Genomic DNA, 22627 nt, shown 5'->3' on the forward strand with positions numbered 1-22627 from the left:
CCGCGCTCGCGCGCGTACATCCTGAGCCAATCAGAGCGCCGCGTCGCGGCCGGAAGTGAGGAGCGGGGCGCGCCCTCGCATAACGGGAAGTGACGGGCGTGTCCCGGAAGTGCGGGGGTGCGCGGGCGGCTGGGCGGATCCCGGCGGCGTTGTCACCGCAGCGCGGAGGGTGAGCGCGACCGGTACGGCGGGGCAGGGCGGAGCGGAGCGGAGCGGCGGGTACTGGGCGGAGGGCGCCGAGCTCCGCCCTATTCGATGCGGCCGGGCCGGGTCCCGCGGGTTCAGCGCCACGCGAGTGGCCGGGGCGCGGCCGAGGCGCGGAGCGGGGGCAGTGGGCGCCCTCCCTGCGGAGGGGGGCGGCAGGGAGCGCTCGGGTGCGGATCCACTATCGGAGCGAAGCGCGGCGCCTTCGGTCCTCGAGGCCGCCCTTCCCTCTGCTGCCGTACCGGGTCTTGCCGGCTGCTCGGGTCGGCCGGATTCAAATAGATTCTCCATAAATAGTTTCCAGTTATGAAAGGAGGAACTTGAAGGCGACTTCCCCAGGGTTGGTTTCTTTTTGCATTAGACCAAGAGCTCGGTTCAGCCCCCGGTGCTGCGGGCAGGGTGAGGGTTGGAGCAGCAGTACGAGGTGTCCGAGCTGCCGTGCCCTCGTGGCTGTGGCGGAAGGACGATGCCTTTTCCCTGCTTCAGCAGGCGCTTTGCGGCAGGCCTGGGAGCTGTGACTTCCTTTTCTTCAGAGAAGAGCTCTAGGTTGTGCCAAGCAGCTAAATTGTTGCTGTGAAGGTTTCGGGTCCAGCCCAGAGTGGTCTGTGGTTTCAGTTCTCCAGGAGTGGTCCCAGTGCAGGTATTCTTGTCCCAGAAATGCTGAGTGAGACCGCTTCCACGTGGTGCTGAGGAGACGTGTGGCAGTTCCTGCAGTGTGGTCGTATTGTAGCTCTGCAGTCGTATTACAGGTAGCAGTCCAACTGCAGAGCACTCACCATTCAGCTTGTTTGTGTTCTGAGTATGAGGCTGCAAGAGGCTTCTTAAACCCGATAAGCCGTGAGAGCTGTCTGCTCATTTCTCTGGTGATGCTCATGGCAGATGATACCTGCAGGTGGACTGCAGTCCGGGGCAGTGTCACAAGCAGCGTACATAACTGCAGATCTGGCAGCAGAGCACCTGGCAGCAGCAGCTGTGCGGCCCCACAGCTCCTCCTCCCCACGCCTGGAGCTCTGGCAGGGATCTGCCCTCGGGCAAGGCGGGAGTTCTTCACGCGCTCACAAAGCTGCTCACAAAGCTGCTCAGCAACACTGCCGGAGCTCCCAGCCCCCAGCCCCGTGTTCGTGAGGCTAGACCTGCCTGCAGGCAGTACTGGGGGGGTCACTGCCCCGCTGCTGCCATGATATTAGAGCTGGCTCTGGGCAAGCTCAGGTCTGGCCCCTCGAGCTGCCATCATGCGGGGCGGCTGTGCTGCTTGAACTGGTTTTAGCAGCTCTTGCTTCCTGTTTCAGCAGCATGTGCAGCCCTGAGGTGAACTGCAGTGGGTGATCTGACCTGCGTGGAAAGTAACCTTGCAGAAAGCCGCATTGCATTCCAAGTGGCTTTGCTGTGCAGCTCCATGAGCTTTCCCTTGTGCTGCAGGGGAAAAAAGGAAGGGTGGGGACTGCTTGAATTGGCGCTGTGGCTGTCCGTGGCTGAGCTGAGGGATGTCCGAAGCCAATTAGCTCATCTGACGAGACTCTGACCTCTCTTATGTCACTGCACAAGTACCTTGGGATCTCAGCCCTGGTTGTGAAGAAATCACTGCTCATCCCTGCCTGTTAACGGTGTTCTTTTCCTAGCATTTTTTCTAGCTGGCAGAAGGTGGGGCTCTTGTGTTTGCTGCTGCTATAGCTTCTTGGTACTGCACTAAAAATACTGAGAGAATCTAGGGGAAACTGCTGACTTCAGGAAGCGGCGCGGGCAGCTGAGTGCAGATTTGCAGATGGGAAGCGATTTGGTTTCTGCTGCCTTTTGCAGGCCCCGGTGACCAGCAAGGATCTGAGGGGTGACAGTTGCCGTTTCCAGACATTCTGAGACATCCCTGGGGCCACAGTGCTCTCCTGTGACCCACCCTGGGCTGAGTGCAGGGTAGCAAAGAGGCAGGAGCTGCACTGTTCTATGAGCCAGGTGTGTCTCTGGAGTCAGAGAGCCATCGGCACGGGCGGTGCCGCACAGGGAGCGCAGGTGCCTTCCGGGTTTCAAAGTTGCTGAGGGGGAATTCCTTGCAGAGACCTTGGGGTGGTGCCACGGGATGAGGCTTGGGGCTGAAGGTACACATTGCCTACTGGAGGTTGGTGTTCTGGGAGGTTTCAGTCACAAGGGCTGAGCCCTCTGAAGGGGCTGTGGCCTCAGGTCCCCGTTCCTCTGCCCCCACCTCTGCAGCAGCAGGCTGTGTGTGCTGGAGCCACGATCCTGCAGGACGTTGGGCACGGCATGAGATGGATGCCTGCCTCAGTGTTTTGATGTGTTGAGTCCTTCAGCTCTGCTTTGCCTGGCAAGCGCGACAGCTGCTTCTGCATGCACCTGCACAGTTCTGTTCTACTAATTCTGGTCTGTAATAAATGCCTGGAGCAGCCTGGTGATGCGGCTGGAAGCCTCCTTTCTCCCTGGCAGAACGCTCAGGGCAGCAGCTGAAGCACCGTGATGTGAGGCTACATAATGCTGTGTGCTGGGAGCAGGGTCAGCCAGGCTCAGTGGGAGCACGGTGCCATCAGAACGCTGCAGCAGAGGGGCTGTGGTGCAGCCAGCTCGATGGGAAGGCTTCTCCAGGTGTTGCTGCAGGGAGCCTGCAGGAGGCACAGTGGCATTTTTCCTGTGCTTCCTAGCAGAGCTGAAACCCGGCCTGACTTGAGTTGCTGTTTGGAACATCTCTTGCTTTTTCTGGTGACTTTGGGTCAGTTTGAAGAGCCACTTTCCACCCATGGTGGACTTCTATGGGGTGACAGCCTGTGGTGCTTGAGGGGTGGGGAGGGGAGCGAAGTCTGGCTTGGAGCCGAAGCAGAGGACAAAATGAGATTAAGCACTGGAACAAATGCTTGAGTAAGTGTTTGTTGAACACTTCTGGGAGCCTTCAAGCCTGGAAGCTTTTTTGGATGGGAGCCTAAAGGAAATGACTGGTTTTGATATGGATTTACTAGGGTGACAGCTAGTCAGTTGCTCATGTATGTCTTAAGATTTGAATGTAAATTTCCATGGCAGTCAGTGCCAGGGACCTGGAGAATCCCATGCAAAAGGGCTGTGAAGTGAGGGGCCAGCAGGGTGGTTGTTGAGTTGTGTGTAGGAAGGTGTGATGGGAAGAGCTCCTGCACAGACCCAAAGCCCCTGCAGAAATCTCAGATGTGTTGCATCTCTCCCCACCCACTGTCTGGTGGTAGAGCTCACTCAGGTTTTGATGCCCACTGCAAGTTCCCTACCCTCTGTGTACCCGTGTTGGCATCCCAGCCTCGCTGGGAGGTGCTGCCAGCCCAGGACAGCTCAGGAGATTTGCTCTTGGGTTTGACTGGGGGTGCACTCGCATGGGATCTGACAGCACCTCGTCTCAGTGCAGCACTGAGCTACGGCCCTGGGGCTGCGCTGGCGGCCGTTCCCCTGCCCTGGATCAGCTGTAGTCGTCAGGCAGAGATGTGCAACATTTCACTCTCATTTGTCTCCTTGGCAGAACCTTCCTAATATTTATGGCTAAAAACACCATATACTCATACCTCTGCTGTTGTGCTGTTGCAGCTGTCGCCAGGCTCAAGATGGAGGCAGACGGGCTGCGGCATCTGCACAACTTGTCTTGTGTCACTGCAAAATGTGCTCTGTGAGCCTTGTGTGCTCAGTGCCAGCGCTCAGGTTTTTCTCTCCCTGTCTGGGTGACACATTGGGTAGGAATGGAGTCGTTGAGTTATGGGCTATTATGTCAGCTAGTTCAAAGATGAGAAGAGCAAATAGCAGTTGGCTTATGTAGCGTAGCCTGTGCGGCAGACTTTGGGTTTTCCTTAACAAGTCAGCATTTCTGGATGTATTCTGGTGTTCTGTGGCAGCGCGTGGAGATCATAATTAAGATCGTAGTGTTGATTTATTTGGAAACTAGATGCCAGAGCAAAGAATGCAGTTTTCCAGTCTGAGTCATGTGTGCTGATGCACGACTCCAGACAGGAATGCAGAACGGGACGTGGAAATGCCAGGTAATAACAGAAATACCTGCATCCATCAGCATGGCACTTGTGGAAGATTTTACTTGTCTGAGAAGCCTTTCAAAAGCTGTCAGCTGAGTTTTTTTAAGCCCTCAGAGCAGTCCAAGTAGATGTTTGCCATAGGATCACCCTTAGGACAGCACGCCTGGTGGTGCATCAAGAATGACTGAGGATATTATTGGCTTTTTCCAGGTGTTTTGATGGGTGTTGGCATCAATCTCCCCAGCCCTCAGCTGGGTGTTTCCTGGTTAGAAGTGTGTTCTGGGGCTTGCAAAGCAGTGCCAAGCTACACGCCAGTCTTCAACCCGTGGCCTTTGTTTGCCCAGCTCTGTGACACATATCTTTGGAAAGGATCAGGATGAGGTCAGCTGAGCCAGGTGTCTCCTTCCATTGTAGGTTCTGATTGAATTACAAACTGTGAGCTCCAGATTGCAGCTGAGGCTTCTGGCATTTGAGCCAGCGGTGGGGCTGGGCCGTTCTTTGCCTCATAAGGTTGTACTGTGGAGAAGCAGAACTGAACTGGGTTTATTCTGTGCTCAAGTTTATTGCAAATGAAAGCATCACTGAATTGTTCATGTGGAGGAGTTGTTTTTTTCTATGGCGTGGGCTATTTATCTGTTCCAGCTGCTGAACAAAGCACAGAAGCTGATTTTTTTTTTTTCCTATCCTCTTGCACATGCTGAAAATGGGACCTGGGCTGCTGAGGGAGGCTGGGCAGGCTGGGGAGCACGGGTCCTTGGCAGCAGTGTGCTCCTGCAGGTTCCTCCAAGGACAGCCAGTGGGGGACCTGGTGCGAGAGGGACTTGCAGAGTCAGGGCTGTTTTGGGAGAGCTGGTTTGTCCCAATATGCCGCAGACAGTTACAGTTACACCTCTTTCCTCCCTGCTTCAGTGTAACTCACGTGTGTGAGGATGGCAGAGCAGGAGCCAACGGCAGAGCAGCTGGCCCAAATCGCAGCTGAGAATGAGGAGGATGAACACTCCGTTAACTATAAGCCACCTGCTCAGAAGAGCATCCAGGAGATCCAGGAGCTGGACAAGGATGATGAGAGCCTGCGCAAGTACAAGGAGGCACTGCTTGGTGCTGTCACCGTGACTGCAGGTGAGCCATAGGCCAGAGCTCCACCGGTGACTCTCCAGCCTCAGCTCTGCTGAGCTCTGTCTGGGAGCTGATCTCTCCCCAGACTTGGTGTGAGCATAGCCAGGAGCATAAGGGTCAGTGTCTGCACTGCCCCAGTGCTGATCAGTGGCCCCTGGAATAGAGCAGTGGGACTGAGGGGTCGTTTTCTGACTTCTGAGGGAGATGTTCTGGGAGAGAAGGTGGGCTGGGTGTAAATAACACAGAGAGGAGCCCTCACTGGTTTTCTTACTCTTTTAAGAACTTCCTTGGAAGGAGAAATGAGTTGCTTGGTACAAGGGCCACTTGTTTAACAGCCTTTTTCTTTGTCTTCTAGATCCCAATGCTCCAAACGTGGTGGTGACCAAACTGACGTTGGTCTGTACTACTGCTCCTGGCCCTCTGGAGCTGGACCTGACAGGTAAGCTGGGAAACAAAAGCAGCTCTTCTCTGAGTCAAAGCTGGTTGATGTGGGGTCTTCAGAGAGGTCCCGCCAAGGCACTGATGCTGTGGTGGGCAGCCCACTTGCATGTCCAAAATGCCCCTTTGCTGGATGCAGAGCCATGTAGCCCAGTCAAGAGTATTTCCCAGCTCAGCTTGCATCTCAGCATCCCTATCTCAGCAAAGGCCTTTCTGCTTTCTCTACATTGCCTGCCTTAGTTTTATAAATGTATGAGCTGCCAGCTGGGGGAGCCAGCTGTCCACCAGCCTGCACAGCGACACCAACAGCACCTTCAAGATGGTGACAACTTTGGAGCAGACATTTACAAAGGAACATCCTTGAGTGAAGTGCATTGTTATGCTGCAGTTCCCTTTCCCAGAGCAGCACTTGGCCACCTCAAGTAGCACAGGCAGCATATCAAGGAGAGTCCTGAACTGTAAAAACAACAGGATAAAATGCATGCAGTACAAGCAGAAAGGATCCAGTCCCCCATTGCTGCAGATACTGTCCATTTCACCTCTTGCAGCTGAAATCCATCCCAGAGCACGATGCAAATGGACTCAGAGCAATCATTTACTTTCTGTGTAGGTGACCTGGAGAGCTATAAGAAGCAAGCATTTGTGCTGAAGGAAGGTGTGGAATACCGGATAAAAATCTCCTTTAGGGTAAGAATTCAGATCTGCAAACTGAACAACTGGTGAAATTTGGAGCACCTGATTACTGCAACTCCATCGTAGGGCCCCCAAATGGATGTGATGGAGGAAATATTTCCCTGCAGTGGGTGGGGTGGGCAGCGTGTGGAGATCTGTCTTTGACAATCTTTGCTTGTCTCTGCAGGTTAACAGGGAGATTGTGTCAGGGTTGAAATATATTCAGCACACGTTCCGGAAAGGAGTGAAAAGTAAGTGCTTCTCTGTAGTTCAGGTACTGCTTTTTGTGAGGAGCATCCTGCTCTTTCTGCTGCCGTGATGGAGGCTTGTATGTGGGTACCCCAGCAGCTCATGGTGGGAAGAGGCTGTTTATAGTGGCAAGGTGTGGAGGTTTCTGGCTGTGCTGCAGGGAGGCACCTGTTGTGCTGGCTGTGCCTGAGCTTGGTGTGCAGTCACTGCTGGACTGCTGTGTGCAGTCACTGCTGGAGTTGGACAGATTGCTGCTGTGTGTGGACAGAGGTACGAGTGCTGGGTTTTGCTCCCTGTGGAAGGAGCTGTTTCTGGAGCGAATGGAGCTGTTAATGTGGATGATGTTCTTACAGCTGCTTTTACTGTTTGTGAATTGTAGCAGTAACAACTCTTTGCTTTAGCCTCGCCCCAAATATACTGGAAGCTCTTAAATAGCTTCCCTCTTCCTCTTTTTCTCCTAGTTGACAAGACTGAGTACATGGTTGGGAGCTATGGCCCCCGAGCAGAGGAATACGAGTTTCTGACCCCCATGGAAGAAGCTCCTAAGGGCATGCTGGCCCGGGGCAGCTACAACATCAAATCCAAATTCACAGATGATGATAAGACTGACCACCTGTCCTGGGAGTGGAACCTGACCATCAAAAAGGAATGGAAGGACTAGCCCTTCCCAGAGCTAATCCCCAGAGAGCGTGAATCAGACAGTGGCTACCGTAGAAATCCCTCCCTGTACCAAAGTGCTGACATTGGAACCCCCTTACCTTTCACCCCTGTTAAAATTTGATCAGAGTTTTGTAACGTGCCCCCTCCCCAGAGAATCACTGAATCCAGTTGACCAAACCATGCTGTCTGCATCTGATCTCCAGCTGCCCGTCCTGGGGCCGTTCTGTCCCAGCACAGAGGTGGGAGCACTTGCTCCTTTGCCAGGCCCTTTGTTGCTTCTCACCTTCCTTTATTCTGGTTGGTGCTGAAGAGGAGATTCCTATATTCTATGTAGGATTCTGTGCTTAGCTTTCCTGTGCACAGCTCAGGGTAGCTACTGCCTCCAAGTAGCTGAAGAACTTTGATGCCAGGCAGCTATTTGAATCTCTTTGTTGGCTAAAATCATGTTCAGCCTGCCCCTTCCATCCAGTTGGTGTCCTGAGAATGCTGGCACCTTCATTTGTGGATGTTCCCCGTAACCATGATGCCTTAATGTGTAACACGTATCCTCTAGGGAGGGGGCCCTGCCCCTGTTACACTTTTTAAATGCCACCAACCCTCCCCCCCTGTCTGTTGACATGGCACTCATTTTGGTCACGTCCCTCATGGAATATTAGGAAAGATTCACAACTTCCCGCTTTGCTGCTGGTCCATTCTTCACTCAGGACTGGACATCCCTGGAAGGGAGGGCAGTGTGACATCCCAGGTGACATCTAGCCCCTTCCCCAGGCCATCCCTCCCAGTGTCCAGAGAGCTGGCCTGGCAGAACCCTGGCCCAGTATGCAGAGCTCTGGACTCTCTGGGCAGCCCCAATGCCTCCACGGCACAGAGGGGGTTGCGAGGCAGGTAGGTGCGAGAGTCACCAGTGTTGCCATCACCTCAGACTTCTCATTGCAGCCAAAGTAGCTGCAAAGCACTGAAATACCAGGATAGCACCTGCCCTCCCAGCTGTTTTGGGCTGAGGATGGACTAGTCTGTTTCTGCAGCTGCTCTCCTGACGCGATCAACAAAGAGCTTGCAATGGTCAAGTATTCAGAAGCGGTTAATGCCTTATGTATCTGTTCTGCCTTTAAAATCTGTGCCTGGCGTGTCAGTATTTATTGCCTTGACACTCTACTCCCTCCTCCCCTGTGCCCTTAGCAGAGCCTGCAGCAGTGCAGCCTGCTGCCCGTGGCTGTGCTGATGTGGCACTTGGGGGTGACGGGGCTTTCTGGGGCCTGCGACCCCCCGACCACCGGGCAGGCATGTTCCAGCTCCGCAGCCCTCTTATTTCGATCCTCCCACATTGAGGTTGTATTAGAACTGGGACCAAGTACATGTGGCTTTCTCGTAGCTACGTCTTTGCCTCTAACTCTCCTCTGCCCTGCCCCTAGAGAGATTTTTGTTAATTTGATTTGGTGCATATTGTCTGTAAATGCTAGACCCAGGTTAACAGGTTTGGAATCATCGTCTGCTTCTCCTTTTATGACAGTTAAATAAAATCTTTGAACTGACTGTCTGTTCTGGATCTGTTCTGGGTCTTTGATAGGAAGTGGCAGAACTTCTATTCCAGAATTGACTTCCACAAATCTCAGAGGTGGGGAGGAGAGCAGAATCCCTGGGTTCTCTCTGTCATGTTACAGGGTCTGGGGAAGTCCTTGCAGAGCACAATAGGCAAGAGACCCCCACTGATGTTTCTCCTTTGCTGCTCTCAAAAGCTTCAGTCTGAGATCAGTCTTTTGCTGCTCAGCAGTTCTGTGTGGCCTGCAGAATGAAGGGTGAGAAGGAGGGACATGGAGGAACATGGTGGATCTCAGAGACTGTGAGGTCAAGGGCACTTCCTGCTAGAAGGGAGCAGGTGGGTTCTGAGCCCTGGCCTGAGCCAGCGTGCAAGCATGAAGTGAAATTCCTGTGCGGTCAGGAGAACAGAGGAAGCATTTGGAGGGACAACAGAACCTAGGAGAGGTGATGTGTGATAAGAGCCTGCGGATGTTTACAGAGCTGGTTTGTGATAAGGATAAGAAACTGCAGCTACGCTGTGAAACGCTGAAGAATGCAGGAGTTGTAGAAATGGCTCAACCCTGCTCCTGCTTTTGTGAGCTTGTAATGGGAACTAAGAACTGAGCACGAGAGGGAACCTGCTGTGCTGACAGCAAAGGCCTCCTTTGTTCTCAGTCCCCTGAAAGCTGCCGTGTTTGTCAGAGGCTGCAGCTGAAGAAAATGGTTCGACTCAGATCCTGTGAGTGAAAGGGCTCCTGTGAAGTATGCTCAGCAGGGCAGGAGCTGTCTGCACAGTTGAAGAAGTGCTGTCAGCACCTGTGAGAGCCTGCACTCAAGAGTCATGCTTTGCTGGTGCTGCTCCCTCCATCAGCTGTGCCCAGCTGCGTGTTCCTGCATTCCTCTCTGCTGCGGTACAGGGATGTGAGAGGCAGCAGAGGAGCAGGACCTCGAGCAGATGTCACCCGAACGTCAGTTAGAGCCCAGATGTGCTGATACAAAGGCTCTCCTTGTGCTGGCCCCTAACAGCCACTCTGTGGGCAGTTAAGTGTCAGAGTTAGATCCTGTCTGATGCAATCTTCAACTCCCTGGCAAGTCTTTCCAAACTCTGGACGTTAATATTTCTGACAGATCATTCTGTGGGGTGTGGTGAGGTATGATGTCAGGGGGATGGGGGAGCGGGGGGAGGGATGGACACACAGGAGGGCTGCAGCTCAGAGGTGGTACTGCCTGTGTATCCACCAGAGTGTGGGACCAGCTGCAGGGTAGCAGGCTGGGCATTGCCTCCAGGCAGCAGAGCCTGCAGCCACACAGAGGCATAGGCAGCCCAGGGCATGCATGGCTTTGCTCATGGACTGAGCAGCACATGGCGGTTGGGAGGACATGGGGATTGTCACTGCTTGTGGTTTCCAAGCAGAAGCTTCAGCTCTTTCTGGGTGATGCGTATCATAAATCTTTGCACAACAGTGGCTTGGGCTGCTTTTCTAGTTTAGTGGCTGTGTGTGTTGTAGCAGCTTTGTCTTTGACAGTTGCTACTGCAAAGCAGCAGGGCTGCAGTGCTTCAGGCGTGGCAGGGTTCACATGCATCTGCTCCAAAGGCAGCCTGGGAGACCTGGAGGAAGTGGGAGAACTTGTTAATGTCTCAGCAGCACTTGAGAGCTGTTTATGGGCTTAGACCTCATGTGCTGCTGCTTGGTCAAGTATGGGAGTCAGGGAGCATTCCAGTCCAGGTTACAGTCCCAGCAGTTACAAGACATCAGAGGAAACATGCTGCACGTGTGCAAACAGTGCCCTTTCTGTGCAACTTTATTCTTTGTAGGCATTGTAGTACAGGGACATTTAAACGGATTTTTAAAAAGTGAAATAGACTGTTTGTAGAATGCCAGAAGGCAGGCATAAGGACAGGATGCTGCATTCCATGAGGAGACAAGAGGGCTGCAGCACCTTCAGGATGTCAGCAGGCTTGCTTTACCTCGTCAGCACAGCCGAGCAAACATTGGCCCTGCAGATGGGCCCCACTGGCACAGCTGATGTATGGCAACATGGAGGCTCAGTACCTCGTGCCCAGAGACTACTGGCAGCAGAATTGCTGCTTCTCCTTGGCTGCTGCAAAACTTGCCCCTGCCAGCACCAGGTGATGCTTTTCTGGCAAGAGCTGTCTCAGTTCACAGCCTGGCCCCTACAGCAAGAAGCATCCCCATAGAGCCCCCTTGTAGATAAGTGAGGCTTATCCCCGTTTACTCAGAGTAGTGGCTGCCAAACACTCTCTTGCCATGGAACCAGCCAGGCTGTGAGGCAGCCAAGTGTGAGCGAGCGTGGGATTGCTTTCTGCAGCAGCCGATTCCCCACCCTGGGTGCTTGGCATGTCTGTGCCTGCAGCCCTGTGCAGCTGCTGTCAGGTCACAACAGAATCACAGAATCGTAGGGGTTGGAAGGGATGTCTGAGGGTCCAAACCCCTGCTAAAGCAGGTTCCCTAGAGCAGGTTTCACAGGAAAGCATCCAGGTGGGTTTTGGATATCTCCAGAGGCTCTACAACCTCCCTGGGCTGCCTGCTACGCTCAAATAACTTTTTTCTCATGTTAATATGGAACTTCCTGGGTTTCAGTTTATGTCCATTGCCCCTTGTCCTATTGCAGGGCACGACTGAAAACAGCGTGGCCCTGTCTGCTTGACTCCTGCCCTTTAGATATAGATAAGCATTGATCAGCTCCCCCTCAGCCTTCTCCAGGCTGAAGAGCCCCAGGGCTCTCAGCCCATCACCATAAGGAGACACCCCAGGCCTCCATCATCTCTGTAGCCCTCTACTGGGGTCTCTCCAGCAGTTCCCTGCCTGGAACTGGGGAGGAGCCCAGCACTGAGCACAGCGCTCCAGATGTAGCTTCCCCAGGGCAGAGCAAAGAGGGAGAACCTCTCTCATCCTGCAGGCTACACTCTTGGTAACTAAAGAGAGCTGCTGCTTGCAGGTTGCCTTGCTCAAAGAAGCTTTATCATCTAAAACTTGGCTGGATTCTTTCTGTACCAGAGAAGAGCCCAGCTCCATTCCCAGCCAAAGCTCGTGGAAATTACTTCTGCTCCCAGTGTCAAGAGAAAGATGAAAGTGCCCATGGAGAATAGGGGAGCTCCTTGCTTCCAGGACTGCTGCCCTTGGGCACATGTGGCTCAATCCTAGCACAGGAAAGCAGGAGGAGAGCAAAGAGCAGAAGGTCTGTTTTGCAAGGTTTCCTGTGCTGGTGGGGCGCGGCCCGGCCCTTATCAATGGGCAGCCCCTGCGTGCCAACACTGCAGCCAAAGGCCACGCACGTTCTCCACGGGGCAGTGGCTGCGGGCAGGGCGTGGCAGCCGAGCTTCATGCCGAGCCGTAGAGGGGCTCCTGTCTAGCAGGACAGCCGCTTGCTCCAGGCCCTGAGGTTTGCAGGAAGGAGGGAGAGGCCGCAGAGAAATCGAGCAGCCCCTCGCCCTCCGGTCCGGACCTTTCTCGTGGAACGCGGCCCGTGCCCACCGCTACAGCAAGGCCAGACCCCGCTGCCATAACGACACACCGCGCTGCGTCACGTGCCCGCACACTCCTCTAGGCAAGAGAAACGCGCACAGGAAGAGACGCTTCTACTTCCGGTTCAGGTCAGAGGGCGGCGGACACGGCCCAGTCAGAATCCACCACGCGCATCTCCCTGCGCGCAGGCGCAGTGCCCCCCGCCGGGACCGCCCAACTGCCACGTTCGACGGCAAACGGCCGCGCGAGACACAGACGCCGGCCAATGGCGGCCGACGCAGGGGGGAAGAAGACCAATGGCGACCCGCGTGAAGAGAGCGAGGCCGACTGCCAATCGGCGACGGCGGACGGGGGGCGCGCCCAACGCGCCGACCAATGGGAACCGCGCGGCCGCCCGGGCGCCGCACCAAACCAATGAGAGGCGGCGGAGGAGCCAGCGCGGAGCGACCAATGGGGCGCGGCGGCGGCGGGAGGCGGGTTTATAAGGGAGGAGGCGCCGGCAGCCGCACGCCCGGCCCGTCCCGTCTCCGAGCCGCCATGGCCGTGGTGCGGCTGCGCGCGATCGTAGCGCTGCTCTGCCTCGTGCCGCCGCTCGGCCTCGCGGATCCCCTGGAGGAGGAGGACGGAGTGCTGGTGCTGCGCGCCGCCAACTTCGAGCAGGCCTTAGCGGCGCACCGCCACCTGCTCGTGGAGTTCTGTGAGTGCGGCCGGGGCGGGCGGGGCCGGGACGGAAGAGCGGCGGAGCGGGGCTGGGGGCGGCGGGGCGGTGAGCCGCGCCCGCAGCCCCGCTGACTGCCGCCCCGCAGACGCGCCGTGGTGCGGGCACTGCAAGGCGTTGGCTCCGGAGTACGCGAAAGCGGCGGCGCAGCTGAAGGCGGAAGGTTCGGAGATCCGCCTGGCCAAGGTGGACGCCACGGAGGAGGCGGAGCTGGCGCAGCAGTTCGGCGTGCGCGGTTATCCCACCATCAAGTTCTTCCGCAACGGGGACAAGGCCGCGCCCCGCGAGTATACAGGTGGGCGGCGACGTGGCAGCGGCCCTTGCTCCGTTCGCGCGCGCACGTGGCGCCGCGGCACCGCGCCGGTGGCGGACAAAGGTCCGCGGGGTGCGGGGCGAAGCGGCGCGGGGGGATCGGCGCTGCGCGGGGCGACATCACAGCACGGCCTTGAAGAATGGGGGAGTTGGGCGAGGGGCTGAACGGAGCTGAGGGCGAAGGGATGGGAGGTACGGCATTCCTGAGCCGTGGCGTTCTGGGCTGTGAGGGTGAGCTCAGAGGAAGGTGCGTGTCTTGGTGAAGGGGCGCTGATGTCGTGGAGGAGTGCTGTGCTGCTGCTGCTCAGAGTTTAAAACGTGCTTGGACTGGAGCAGCTGTGGGGAGAGTAGCTGAGAGCCCTTGGGCCTTGACTTAACAGTAATGGGGGACTTAACTATGCTGGGAGTGAAAGGGGCAGTGGTGTAAATGGTGTCTCGGCTCTTTGCAAGCTGTCGGCCTGCTGCTGGGATCTTAAGGGGTTGTGTGCTCGTAATCTGAGGCAAAAGTGAGTTGGTGTTCCTGTCTTTGTGGTGTAGCTGGCAGAGAAGCAGATGATATTGTCAGCTGGCTGAAGAAGCGCACGGGCCCGGCTGCCACTACCCTGACAGATGCTGCTGCAGCAGAGACGTTGGTGGATTCCAGTGAAGTGGTTGTGATTGGTTTCTTTAAGGTAGAGTTTGTTTCCATTCAAGAGGCTCTCACAAATGCTTGGGACCTTCCCTGCTTTCTGCCCCTTGACAGCTGGGAAAGGCTCATAAGTTGTGAAACAATTGCTGTCCTGCTTTACTTGATCTTCAAGTTCTCTGGCTGGTGAGCCCTGGGATGTTTATGCTGTAGTTCAATGTGTTCTGTATGAAACACCTTCCTTTATTCTCCAGGATGTGACGTCAGATGCTGCGAAGGAGTTTTTGTTGGCAGCAGAATCTGTGGATGACATTCCTTTTGGGATTTCTTCCAGCGCTGACGTTTTCTCCAAGTACCAGCTTAGCCAAGATGGAGTGGTCCTTTTCAAGAAGGTACCCAATAGCTCAAACACCACACCTGAGCCGTCTTCTATCATCCAAATCAGGATGCTCCTGAATGAAACTGAAAGACTTCCTACTGTCTGTCTAGGAACTTCCAAATCTCAGAGCCTGTGGGTAGGGTGGGAGGCAGAGCCTGCAGCCATGTTATGGGCAGCAAAGCACTGAGTCCCTTGGCAGGGTGCAGTGGTCAGGGTGAGGCCCTCGCTCAGTAGAGGGCAGTCTTGTTGGTCTCCTGGCCATGTGTTGCCTTCAGGAGGCTGTTGGACTTTGTATCCAAAAGATTTCTTCACTCTCACTTTTGTTTTTCGAGTACCTGGCGGCGGTGCAGGAATGGGCAGCGTGATCTTTAAAATGTTTGTGGCTGTAGCTGTTATGGTGCCCTGTGTCCCATACCTCTCACTGAACTTTGAAGGTCTTTAAACAAGGTGACAGCCAAGGTTTGGTGACTTGCCACGGTATCTTGTTTGATTATGGCTTGGAGTTGCTTTAAACACACCTGGTATTGATCCCTCCTGCTTTCAAGACTCACTCTGCCTTCTGCTGCTGCAGTTTTCACTTCATGGTGATTGTGGTGAAGTTCCTAAGAGGATTTACAGTTTCAGCTGATGAGGCTGGAGCAGTTGGATTATATGCAAGGGGACACTGGCGGTCTGTGGGATGAGAAATAACACTTATTGACATCTTTCACCTGTTAAAATGCAAGTCATGGGGATAAAATTCGAGGTTTGAGCAGATAAGTAGAGGTTCCTTAGATGTGGTGGCATTGCACGCTTGTTTGCAGCAAGGTAGGACAGAAAGCTGCTTTGGGTTCAGACTGATTAAATCTGTAACCTTATCACAGTTGTCACTCTGACCAGCCTGACTGGAGCCGGGCTGAAGGATTTAATGACTTCAGTCTTTATTCCTTCAGCTAGAATAGCACGTTTCACTTCACTGTGCATCTGAAATTGTAGTTATTACCTTTATGGCACTAGAGGCCTGTGCTCTGTAAGCCAGAGGCTCCTCAGATTGGTGTGGCTGAGGGTGCAAGAGCAGTAAGCTCAAGGTGTTAGCTTCTTGCAACAGGGGAGGCTGGGACTGTGAGAAAAGAGCAGTGTTTTGTTTCTGGCTGACTGCTCCACTTGCTGCTCTTGCTGTACAGCTTTCAGTGTGCATCCCTCTGAATCCTCCATCAGTGGTTCACACTAAGCTGAAATACTATTTGTGAGGGTTTCTTTGATTTTTATCTTTTTGTCCTTTGACAAGTCTAAATAGAAATGTTCCTTTCCAGCTGTCTCTGGCAGCTGTGGGAAGTAGTAGCATCAAGTTCTGACTTCAGAGTAACTGAAGGTGTATTCAGTGGCTGGGATGCAGCCAGTACTTCCAGCAAGAAAATGGATTTGTGCAGATTTGATTCTGTGCTATTTTTCTAATGCTTTGCTTCTGTTACTGCTTCTGATACTTCCTTAGGATTCTCAGGTAGTGACACCAGTTCAATAGTAAAGAAATTCTCAAGCTGTATTTCACATCAGTGTAGTTGAATTAGTTTGTGTGGAACTCTGCTCGTGGCAGCTTTTATGTTGTGTGTTGGGAGGGAAAGGAACCTTGGTCTGAAAGGCAGCTCCTGAGGCAGCGTAAGCCCCAGCTGCTGCAAGACCCAGACTTGAGAAGACCCTCAAACTGCCATTCTGAAGGTGTCACGGCATGTAGTGCTCTGGGAAGTAACTTCACATTAATTAGAAGTGTTTTGTGTTTTGCTCAGCTTTTCAGCTGTGGCTCTACTTCCTCAAGCAGAAGTTTATCTCAGTCCACTCTCTTGTTTTTGCCGGTAACTTGAGAGCTGCTTTGTGCTGTCCTGCACATCCTTTTTAACCTTGATGCTCTTCTAAAGCTGTTCCCTTTCCAGGCTGCCAGAGCAAGTTCTGAGAATCCTGGTCAGGCATGCAGGTGTTATCCTAATATAAAAAAGAATTTGGCACCTGTAGTGCAATGCCTGCATTAAACATGTGGTGCTGTCTCTAACAATAGAGACTGAACCAGCCCTGCAGAGCTGAGTAAACTGCTATTTGCTTCTGCAGCACAGTGGGTTTTGCTGTCAGACTTCTCACAGCACTGTCTGTTAATTGGTTAATGTAAACTTGCTAACTCCTAAGCAGAATGCTGTCCCAGCTCTGGTAGCTCCTCACTGGTCTGCCTGATGCCTTCAGCATTGCTGTAAGGCAGCTGTTAAAAGTTCTCAGCGACCTATTTCACAAATTGTTTCATAGCTGTGTAGAACAGATAAAGGTTGAATGTCTTGTTGCTGCTCAGCTGGGGGTGATCTGGGACTTTGTGTGCTGGGAGGAAGAGTGTGTTGATGCAGATACCATGAGTGGTGACACTGACAGGAATGTGCTCAGTGCAGCTGAGATCACCGAGGGAGCAATTCTGATGTGTGTTCATTGCTTGAGAGAGGATGTACAGAATATAGAAGTGTCCTGATGTAAGAATGTCTGTGTTTCAGTTTGATGAAGGACGTAACAACTTTGAAGGGGATCTTACGAAGGACAACTTGCTGAACTTCATCAAGTCTAATCAGTTGCCTCTTGTCATAGAGTTTACTGAGCAGGTGGGTATTTGGGTGTGTGAAACCCTTCTGTAGCCACTGAACACACTGACACTAAAGATATGGATTGTGTGCTGTTTTATCCTGGGGCTGATGCAAGTTTAAGGAGTGGTGTAACTGCTGATGTTAGAGCTGAGTTGAGTAATGGAAGAATGCAGGAAAGGGAGGTGTAAGCTTGCTGTTCAAAGCTGTCCTGTAGTACTTGACTTGTGACCTAGTGAGAATGATAGGGCCGAGCTTTGTTTTCAGTTTAGTGTTTTATTCCCCAGACCGCTCCTAAAATCTTTGGAGGAGAGATCAAGACTCACATTCTGCTGTTCTTACCAAAAAGTGTGTCTGATTATGAAGGGAAATTGGACAACTTCAAGGCTGCAGCTGGAAACTTCAAAGGGAAGGTAAGATGGATTTCTTGGACTACGAACTGAGTGCCTCCTGCACGACTGTCTGCCTGTATCCACTCAGATGTGCAAGGTGACTTGAGGCATCACTTGCCACAACAAGCAATGATGCCAAGTCTGCATGCAAGCTGCTTGAAGTGTTGAAGCAGTCTGTCATGGGGAGCCCAGGCTTTGAGAAGGAAAAGGCCAACTTAGCTACTGTGTGTGTGAGTGCATTGATGTGTGCATGAGTGATGAACATACGTGAGAAGCACAATCAGTCAAAAGGTCTTTACTACTTTGCCTGTTTTTTTTCCCTCCGAAGATCCTGTTCATCTTCATAGACAGTGACCACAGTGATAATCAAAGGATTCTGGAGTTTTTTGGCCTAAAGAAAGAAGAATGTCCAGCTGTACGCTTGATAACACTGGAAGAAGAAATGACCAAATACAAACCTGAATCAGATGACCTCACAGCTGATAAGATCAAGGAGTTCTGCAATAAGTTCCTGGAGGGCAAGATCAAGGTAACAGATGAATGCTGCTAGTGCTAAACCTACTGGCCAAGCAAGCACTAAAAAATGCTGCCTGTGAAGAGTTGTATAGAGAAAATCTCTCCAACTAACATACAGGCTATCTAGCAGGCTTTATGTTGAGAAACAAAGGGTAAAGGAACTGGACCATGAAGACTGTAGTAAAGCAGGTACATATGGTCCCTAGTACAACTGGTGTCTGCTCTTCCTGCTTCTTAGGGGCTTTGGGCTTTTTATCTGGCTGTTCCCTCTGCCAACAGACCTCAGTCCTATGAGAATAACACTAGTAACAGTGTTCTTCAGTCAGAGCTAATCTGCAGTTCTTCCCATGCATAAGCACCTGTAATCCCTACTTATTCAAGGGTGGGGAGTGAAATTCCTATAACCAGAAGAGAAAGATTCATCTGATTTTAATTAGTTGGAGGCACTTTGGGATTGTAAGGTTTTCTGTCTGTGATATGTATGCATTCCAAAAGCTGTACAGCAGACAATCTCAAGTTTTATTTCTTACTCCAGCCTCACCTGATGAGCCAGGATCTCCCTGAAGACTGGGACAGGCAGCCTGTCAAAGTTCTTGTGGGGAAGAATTTTGAGGAAGTTGCTTTTGATGAGAATAAGAATGTCTTTGTGGAGTTCTGTAAGTAGTTTTCAATATCTGTTTCCAAGTGAATGGTATGAAAGCAGGTGTCAAATTCTCCATGACTGGGGTTGGGGAGAGAGCATCATACAGAACAAACCACAGAGGCATCTGTTGAAAATACATGTGTGAACTTGGTTGTCTGCCATGGAGTTAAATGATGTTATGTCATTAGAGTGTTGGTGCTAGCAGTATCTCTGTTAATTAACAGATGCCCCCTGGTGTGGTCACTGTAAGCAGCTGGCTCCTATCTGGGACAAGCTGGGAGAGACCTACAGGGACCATGAGAACATTGTCATTGCCAAGATGGATTCAACAGCCAATGAAGTAGAGGCAGTGAAAATCCACAGCTTCCCCACGCTCAAGTTCTTCCCTGCAGGCTCTGGCAGAAATGTAAGAAGGCGGCTGACCTTTGTACTGATGGAATAACAAGGGAGCACTGGAAATGCTCAGTTGTCTGCTTGAGTTTGTTTCTGGGCAAAAGCTTGTGGGAGGGCTTTCCCTCCTGTAGAGATGGAAGGCATCAAGTCTACAGAAGGTGTGAGACTCTGTGCGGGAGGGTGGGTTCCAGGAAGCAGTTGGTGGGGATGGGAAGTGGGAACTGGGAAAGAGAGGAAGCATAGCAGAGGACTGTGCTCATCTGCAGGCTATTCTCTCCTCGCAGTGATCTCTGAAGTCTAGTGGCTGAGCTGTCTTCATTCCTCTCATATGGGTGAAGGTGAATTTTCAAATTCCCTTTTGCTTGGCATGTTAACTGCTGCTCAGAAAGAGAATTCTCCTCTCCAGGGATGTGGTTCCGTGGGTGCCTGTAACAACAATTTTGGTGTGTTCTCCTGTGCAGGTAATTGATTATAATGGGGAGAGGACGCTAGAAGGCTTCAAAAAATTCTTGGAGAGTGGAGGCCAGGATGGAGCAGCAGCTGATGATGTGAGTAATAATTAATACATTATTCTCTAAATACAGCTCTCTGGAACACAGAGCTTGGATTATGTGCAGGAAGGCATTGCTGGTGAGCCAAAGCGTCTCACAAAACATGGATAGTCTGTTCACTTGAAGCCTGGCTAGCTGCTGGCCTGTAATGAACTGCTTTTATTGCAAATGCTGGAGTTGGGTGTTTAAAATGAAGAAACCTTTCTGGGATGCTTAAGTACAAATGCATGTAAATGGATACTAAAAGCTTCAGGCTTGAAAAAGCAGCCTTTATAGCTGGTGTGCAGACTGCTGGAGTACTTGGGTTTTCTTAAAGAAGCTTGCTGGATGGCTGGAAGCTGAGTGCTGCAATGAACATCGTGCATGCTGTGTATTTGGTTAGCAGCTCCTCAGCTGTGTGGGCAGAGGGTATTACAAATGCAGGCACCAGCTTTCAGAGGGTTCTAAGCTGTGATTTCTGTGAAGAGTTCCAAAGTTTGGGATACGTTGTTAAGATGGCAGCAACAGAACAGGTTCTCTAACTTCACAGTATTTATTTTTGAATGTGCCTGATAGGCCAGAAACAAAGTTATCTTCTGTATGCTATACAGGATCTGGAAGATCTGGAGACAGATGAAGAAACAGACCTTGAAGAAGGTGATGATGATGAGCAAAAAATCCAAAAGGATGAATTGTAAAGAGATGACTGATCTACATCACCCAAAAATCAGACACTAAACTGGTTGCTGTTACGCAGCCCAATGAGTCAGAAACCCATTAAGATTTAAAGCAGAAGGTGAATGACTGGAAGTCCAGGGATTGGCTCTTAAAATAACGCTTCACCCTCACTTGTCTTTACACTTCACTATCTCTTTCTGTCTTTTCACTGTTGAGAAGGGATCTATCACTAGGGTAGCCAGCCCAGCCACCTGGGTTCATTATTTTTTTTATTGTGATGTACTTTTTTGTACACAGTTCTTGTTTCAAGTATTCTGTTCTCTTGGGTAGAAGAAAGTTGTGAAGTGGTAGCATGTAATTAATTGCCCAACATTCTGGAGCATTGCCACTAATACCTTCCAAGAAAGCCTTTTTTATTTTTTTCTTTGAAAAGTCTGTAGATTTCTCCACCTGTCGGGTTCTTATTTGTCTCAGCTTTTCTTCCCTGGAATCAAAGTATGCAGGGGAAGAGGCAATATAGGCTGACTGCATCAGTCCTGGTGGAAGGTGGATGTGAAGGTGCTTCTCTTTGTGCTCACTAGACATTTCATTTCCTTTCCCTTCTGCTTTAAGACACTTAAAGATGACTTCAAAATGTGGAAGGGTGGAATACTGTGCACTGGCTGTGGCAGGCTCTGAGGGTGGAAGTGATTGCTGGCTCACCAGCTTAGATGTGCTGTGCCATCCTTTTGATCAAATGCAAGACCATTTTGCAGTCACTTTCCATGCATTATTTTGAATGGGTTGACCAGAAAGGTGGGTGGTATGGGAGGGCCTGATTAAAACATACATGAAACGTGGAATTTGCAATTACTGGGTTTGGGGGAGGAACTTGAACAAGGGAGTGCCTCAAAGGCCTGACCTGCATCAGGCCTCGTTCTTAGCATTCCGCTTATAATAACATTGGAACTGAATTTGTTGGCCAAATAAAGTCGAGATTTTAATACTATTATGTCTCTAAATTTCTTCTGGAACTCATACTGAATATTTGGATCTGATCTGACAGGATTAAACTTTTAGAGTGGTTCTTGAGTGATTCTACCTAAATGGTATTGGGGGGAAAAAAAAACCATAAGCTTTTTTGGAAGGTTACACTGCTTGGCTCCTTCCAATTCTGCAGGTGGCACTACATGCCTTGAACAGCCTGAAGCAATTTCTATTAACTAATCTATACTTGCAAACAGAGATTAACATATTGTGCTCAGTAAATGAGTTTATGCAGGCAGATGCCCTATTAGCAGTCAGCATGCATTGGCTGGAGCTCTGAGAGTAAGCTGCTCTGGCTGCCAGCTGGCTTGAGATGATGGGACCTCTTTGCTCTTGAGCATTTAACCAAGGAATTTGCCCACAGGGAGACCTGGGGCTGCCTGAAGCTCTGCTAGTCAGGCTCACATGATCTAGTGAGCCACATTGCTATTTCCACACCAGTCACTTACTGCTGAAAATATTTTTGTGGGGAAATTTGCTAAAAATGTCACAGCAAACCTAGAGGGCACCTCAGGAGGTTGCTGGGGCCAGTTGCTTAACTTAACTTTGGTACACAGGAGTGAGAGAGCGCTGGGCTCCAACCACTGCTCAGCGCTGGCTTGTTATGCACCAACCTTCAGAGCAGCAGTGCTGGGCCTGCTGATAGGCAATGCTACAGGTCAGCAGTGGCTCTGGATAAAAAAGGTTTTTTATGTTTGGGAGAGGGGCAAAAGAAGACCCTCAGAAGTTCTGTGGGAATGTTCCTGGCTAGGAATCAGAAAGGTCAATTCTGGGGAGCCAGAAGAAGTGTAAACAAGGCTGAGCTCTGAAGTGGGGCTGGATTGCTTACAGATCTGTTCAAGGGAGGGGGGCTTTCTCATGCACTCAGGCTGCTCTTGGCAGAGCAGGGCTCTATTGGAGTCATCTTGTGTATACATCACTGCTGCAGGCTGAGAGCCTTCTGTCTCTGCAGCAGATGGCTGGGCCTCCTGTTGTGTGGTGCAAAGCACTGCTGAGCAGAGATCGGTGTCTTGGCCAGAAGATGACAGCTGCAGCAGGCACTTCCCAGGTGTGAGACAGGCTGACCTGGCAGGAGCTTGGTAGAAGGTTAAGCTGCAACAGTGCAGAACAAATGTTCTGTGACTCTTGAAGTGGGATAGGAATTCTTCCTGACGTGTTGCATGGCTGTACTGTCTGGGCAGGCCACATCAAAAGCAGCACAAAATGCTTGAAATCACCAAGCATGATTATAACAAGGATGGAGGAGCGGTTGTTTGAGCCCTTGGCTGATTTATCTCATAGTCAATGGCCTGTTTCAGGCCTTTAATGGCCATAGCAGCTGTGTGGCAGTGGTACTGTTGCTGTGAAGCTGCTCAGTATTAACACACTGTCATACAGCAGCTGGTTCCAGGTCTGAAGCAGGACCACAGTCACCATGCAGCTTGTTTGCATCACCAGGAACACCAGCAGCATTTCAGCCCTCGGAAGGTCACTCATGGCACCCATGTGCTGCTGGTGTTCTC

The 22627-nt window shown here is 51.7% G+C and overlaps 2 protein-coding genes across 3 annotated transcripts; both read left to right on the top strand.

Annotated features, from left to right (window-relative positions):
* The first annotated feature begins 46 nt into the window (after nucleotides 1-46).
* On the top strand, nucleotides 47-8852 carry ARHGDIA (Rho GDP dissociation inhibitor alpha). Of its 2 annotated transcripts, none has more exons than XM_052687615.1 (6): nucleotides 47-169; nucleotides 5094-5303; nucleotides 5656-5739; nucleotides 6349-6425; nucleotides 6598-6661; nucleotides 7121-8852. In XM_052687615.1, the coding sequence occupies exons 2-6, from the start codon at nucleotides 5114-5116 to the stop codon at nucleotides 7318-7320; spliced, it is 615 nt and encodes a 204-aa protein (XP_052543575.1). In that variant the 5' UTR covers nucleotides 47-169; nucleotides 5094-5113; the 3' UTR covers nucleotides 7321-8852. The 2 variants fall into 2 exon arrangements, with proteins under 2 accessions (XP_052543575.1, XP_052543574.1); XM_052687614.1 differs by having other exon boundaries at nucleotides 73-182.
* Nucleotides 8853-12760: 3908 nt separating this feature from the next.
* Nucleotides 12761-21087, top strand: P4HB (prolyl 4-hydroxylase subunit beta). Its single transcript, XM_052687553.1, has 11 exons — nucleotides 12761-13022; nucleotides 13132-13338; nucleotides 13893-14026; nucleotides 14235-14372; nucleotides 16864-16968; nucleotides 17235-17360; nucleotides 17668-17868; nucleotides 18391-18511; nucleotides 18723-18904; nucleotides 19353-19439; nucleotides 20033-21087. Exons 1-11 carry the CDS (start codon nucleotides 12776-12778, stop codon nucleotides 20117-20119), a joined length of 1635 nt encoding a protein of 544 aa, XP_052543513.1. The 5' UTR covers nucleotides 12761-12775; the 3' UTR covers nucleotides 20120-21087.
* Nucleotides 21088-22627: the final 1540 nt, after the last annotated feature.

Source organism: Tympanuchus pallidicinctus, unplaced genomic scaffold (assembly GCF_026119805.1).
Source record: "Tympanuchus pallidicinctus isolate F22 unplaced genomic scaffold, pur_lepc_1.0 scaffold23, whole genome shotgun sequence".
NCBI classification, from domain to species: domain Eukaryota; kingdom Metazoa; phylum Chordata; class Aves; order Galliformes; family Phasianidae; genus Tympanuchus; species Tympanuchus pallidicinctus.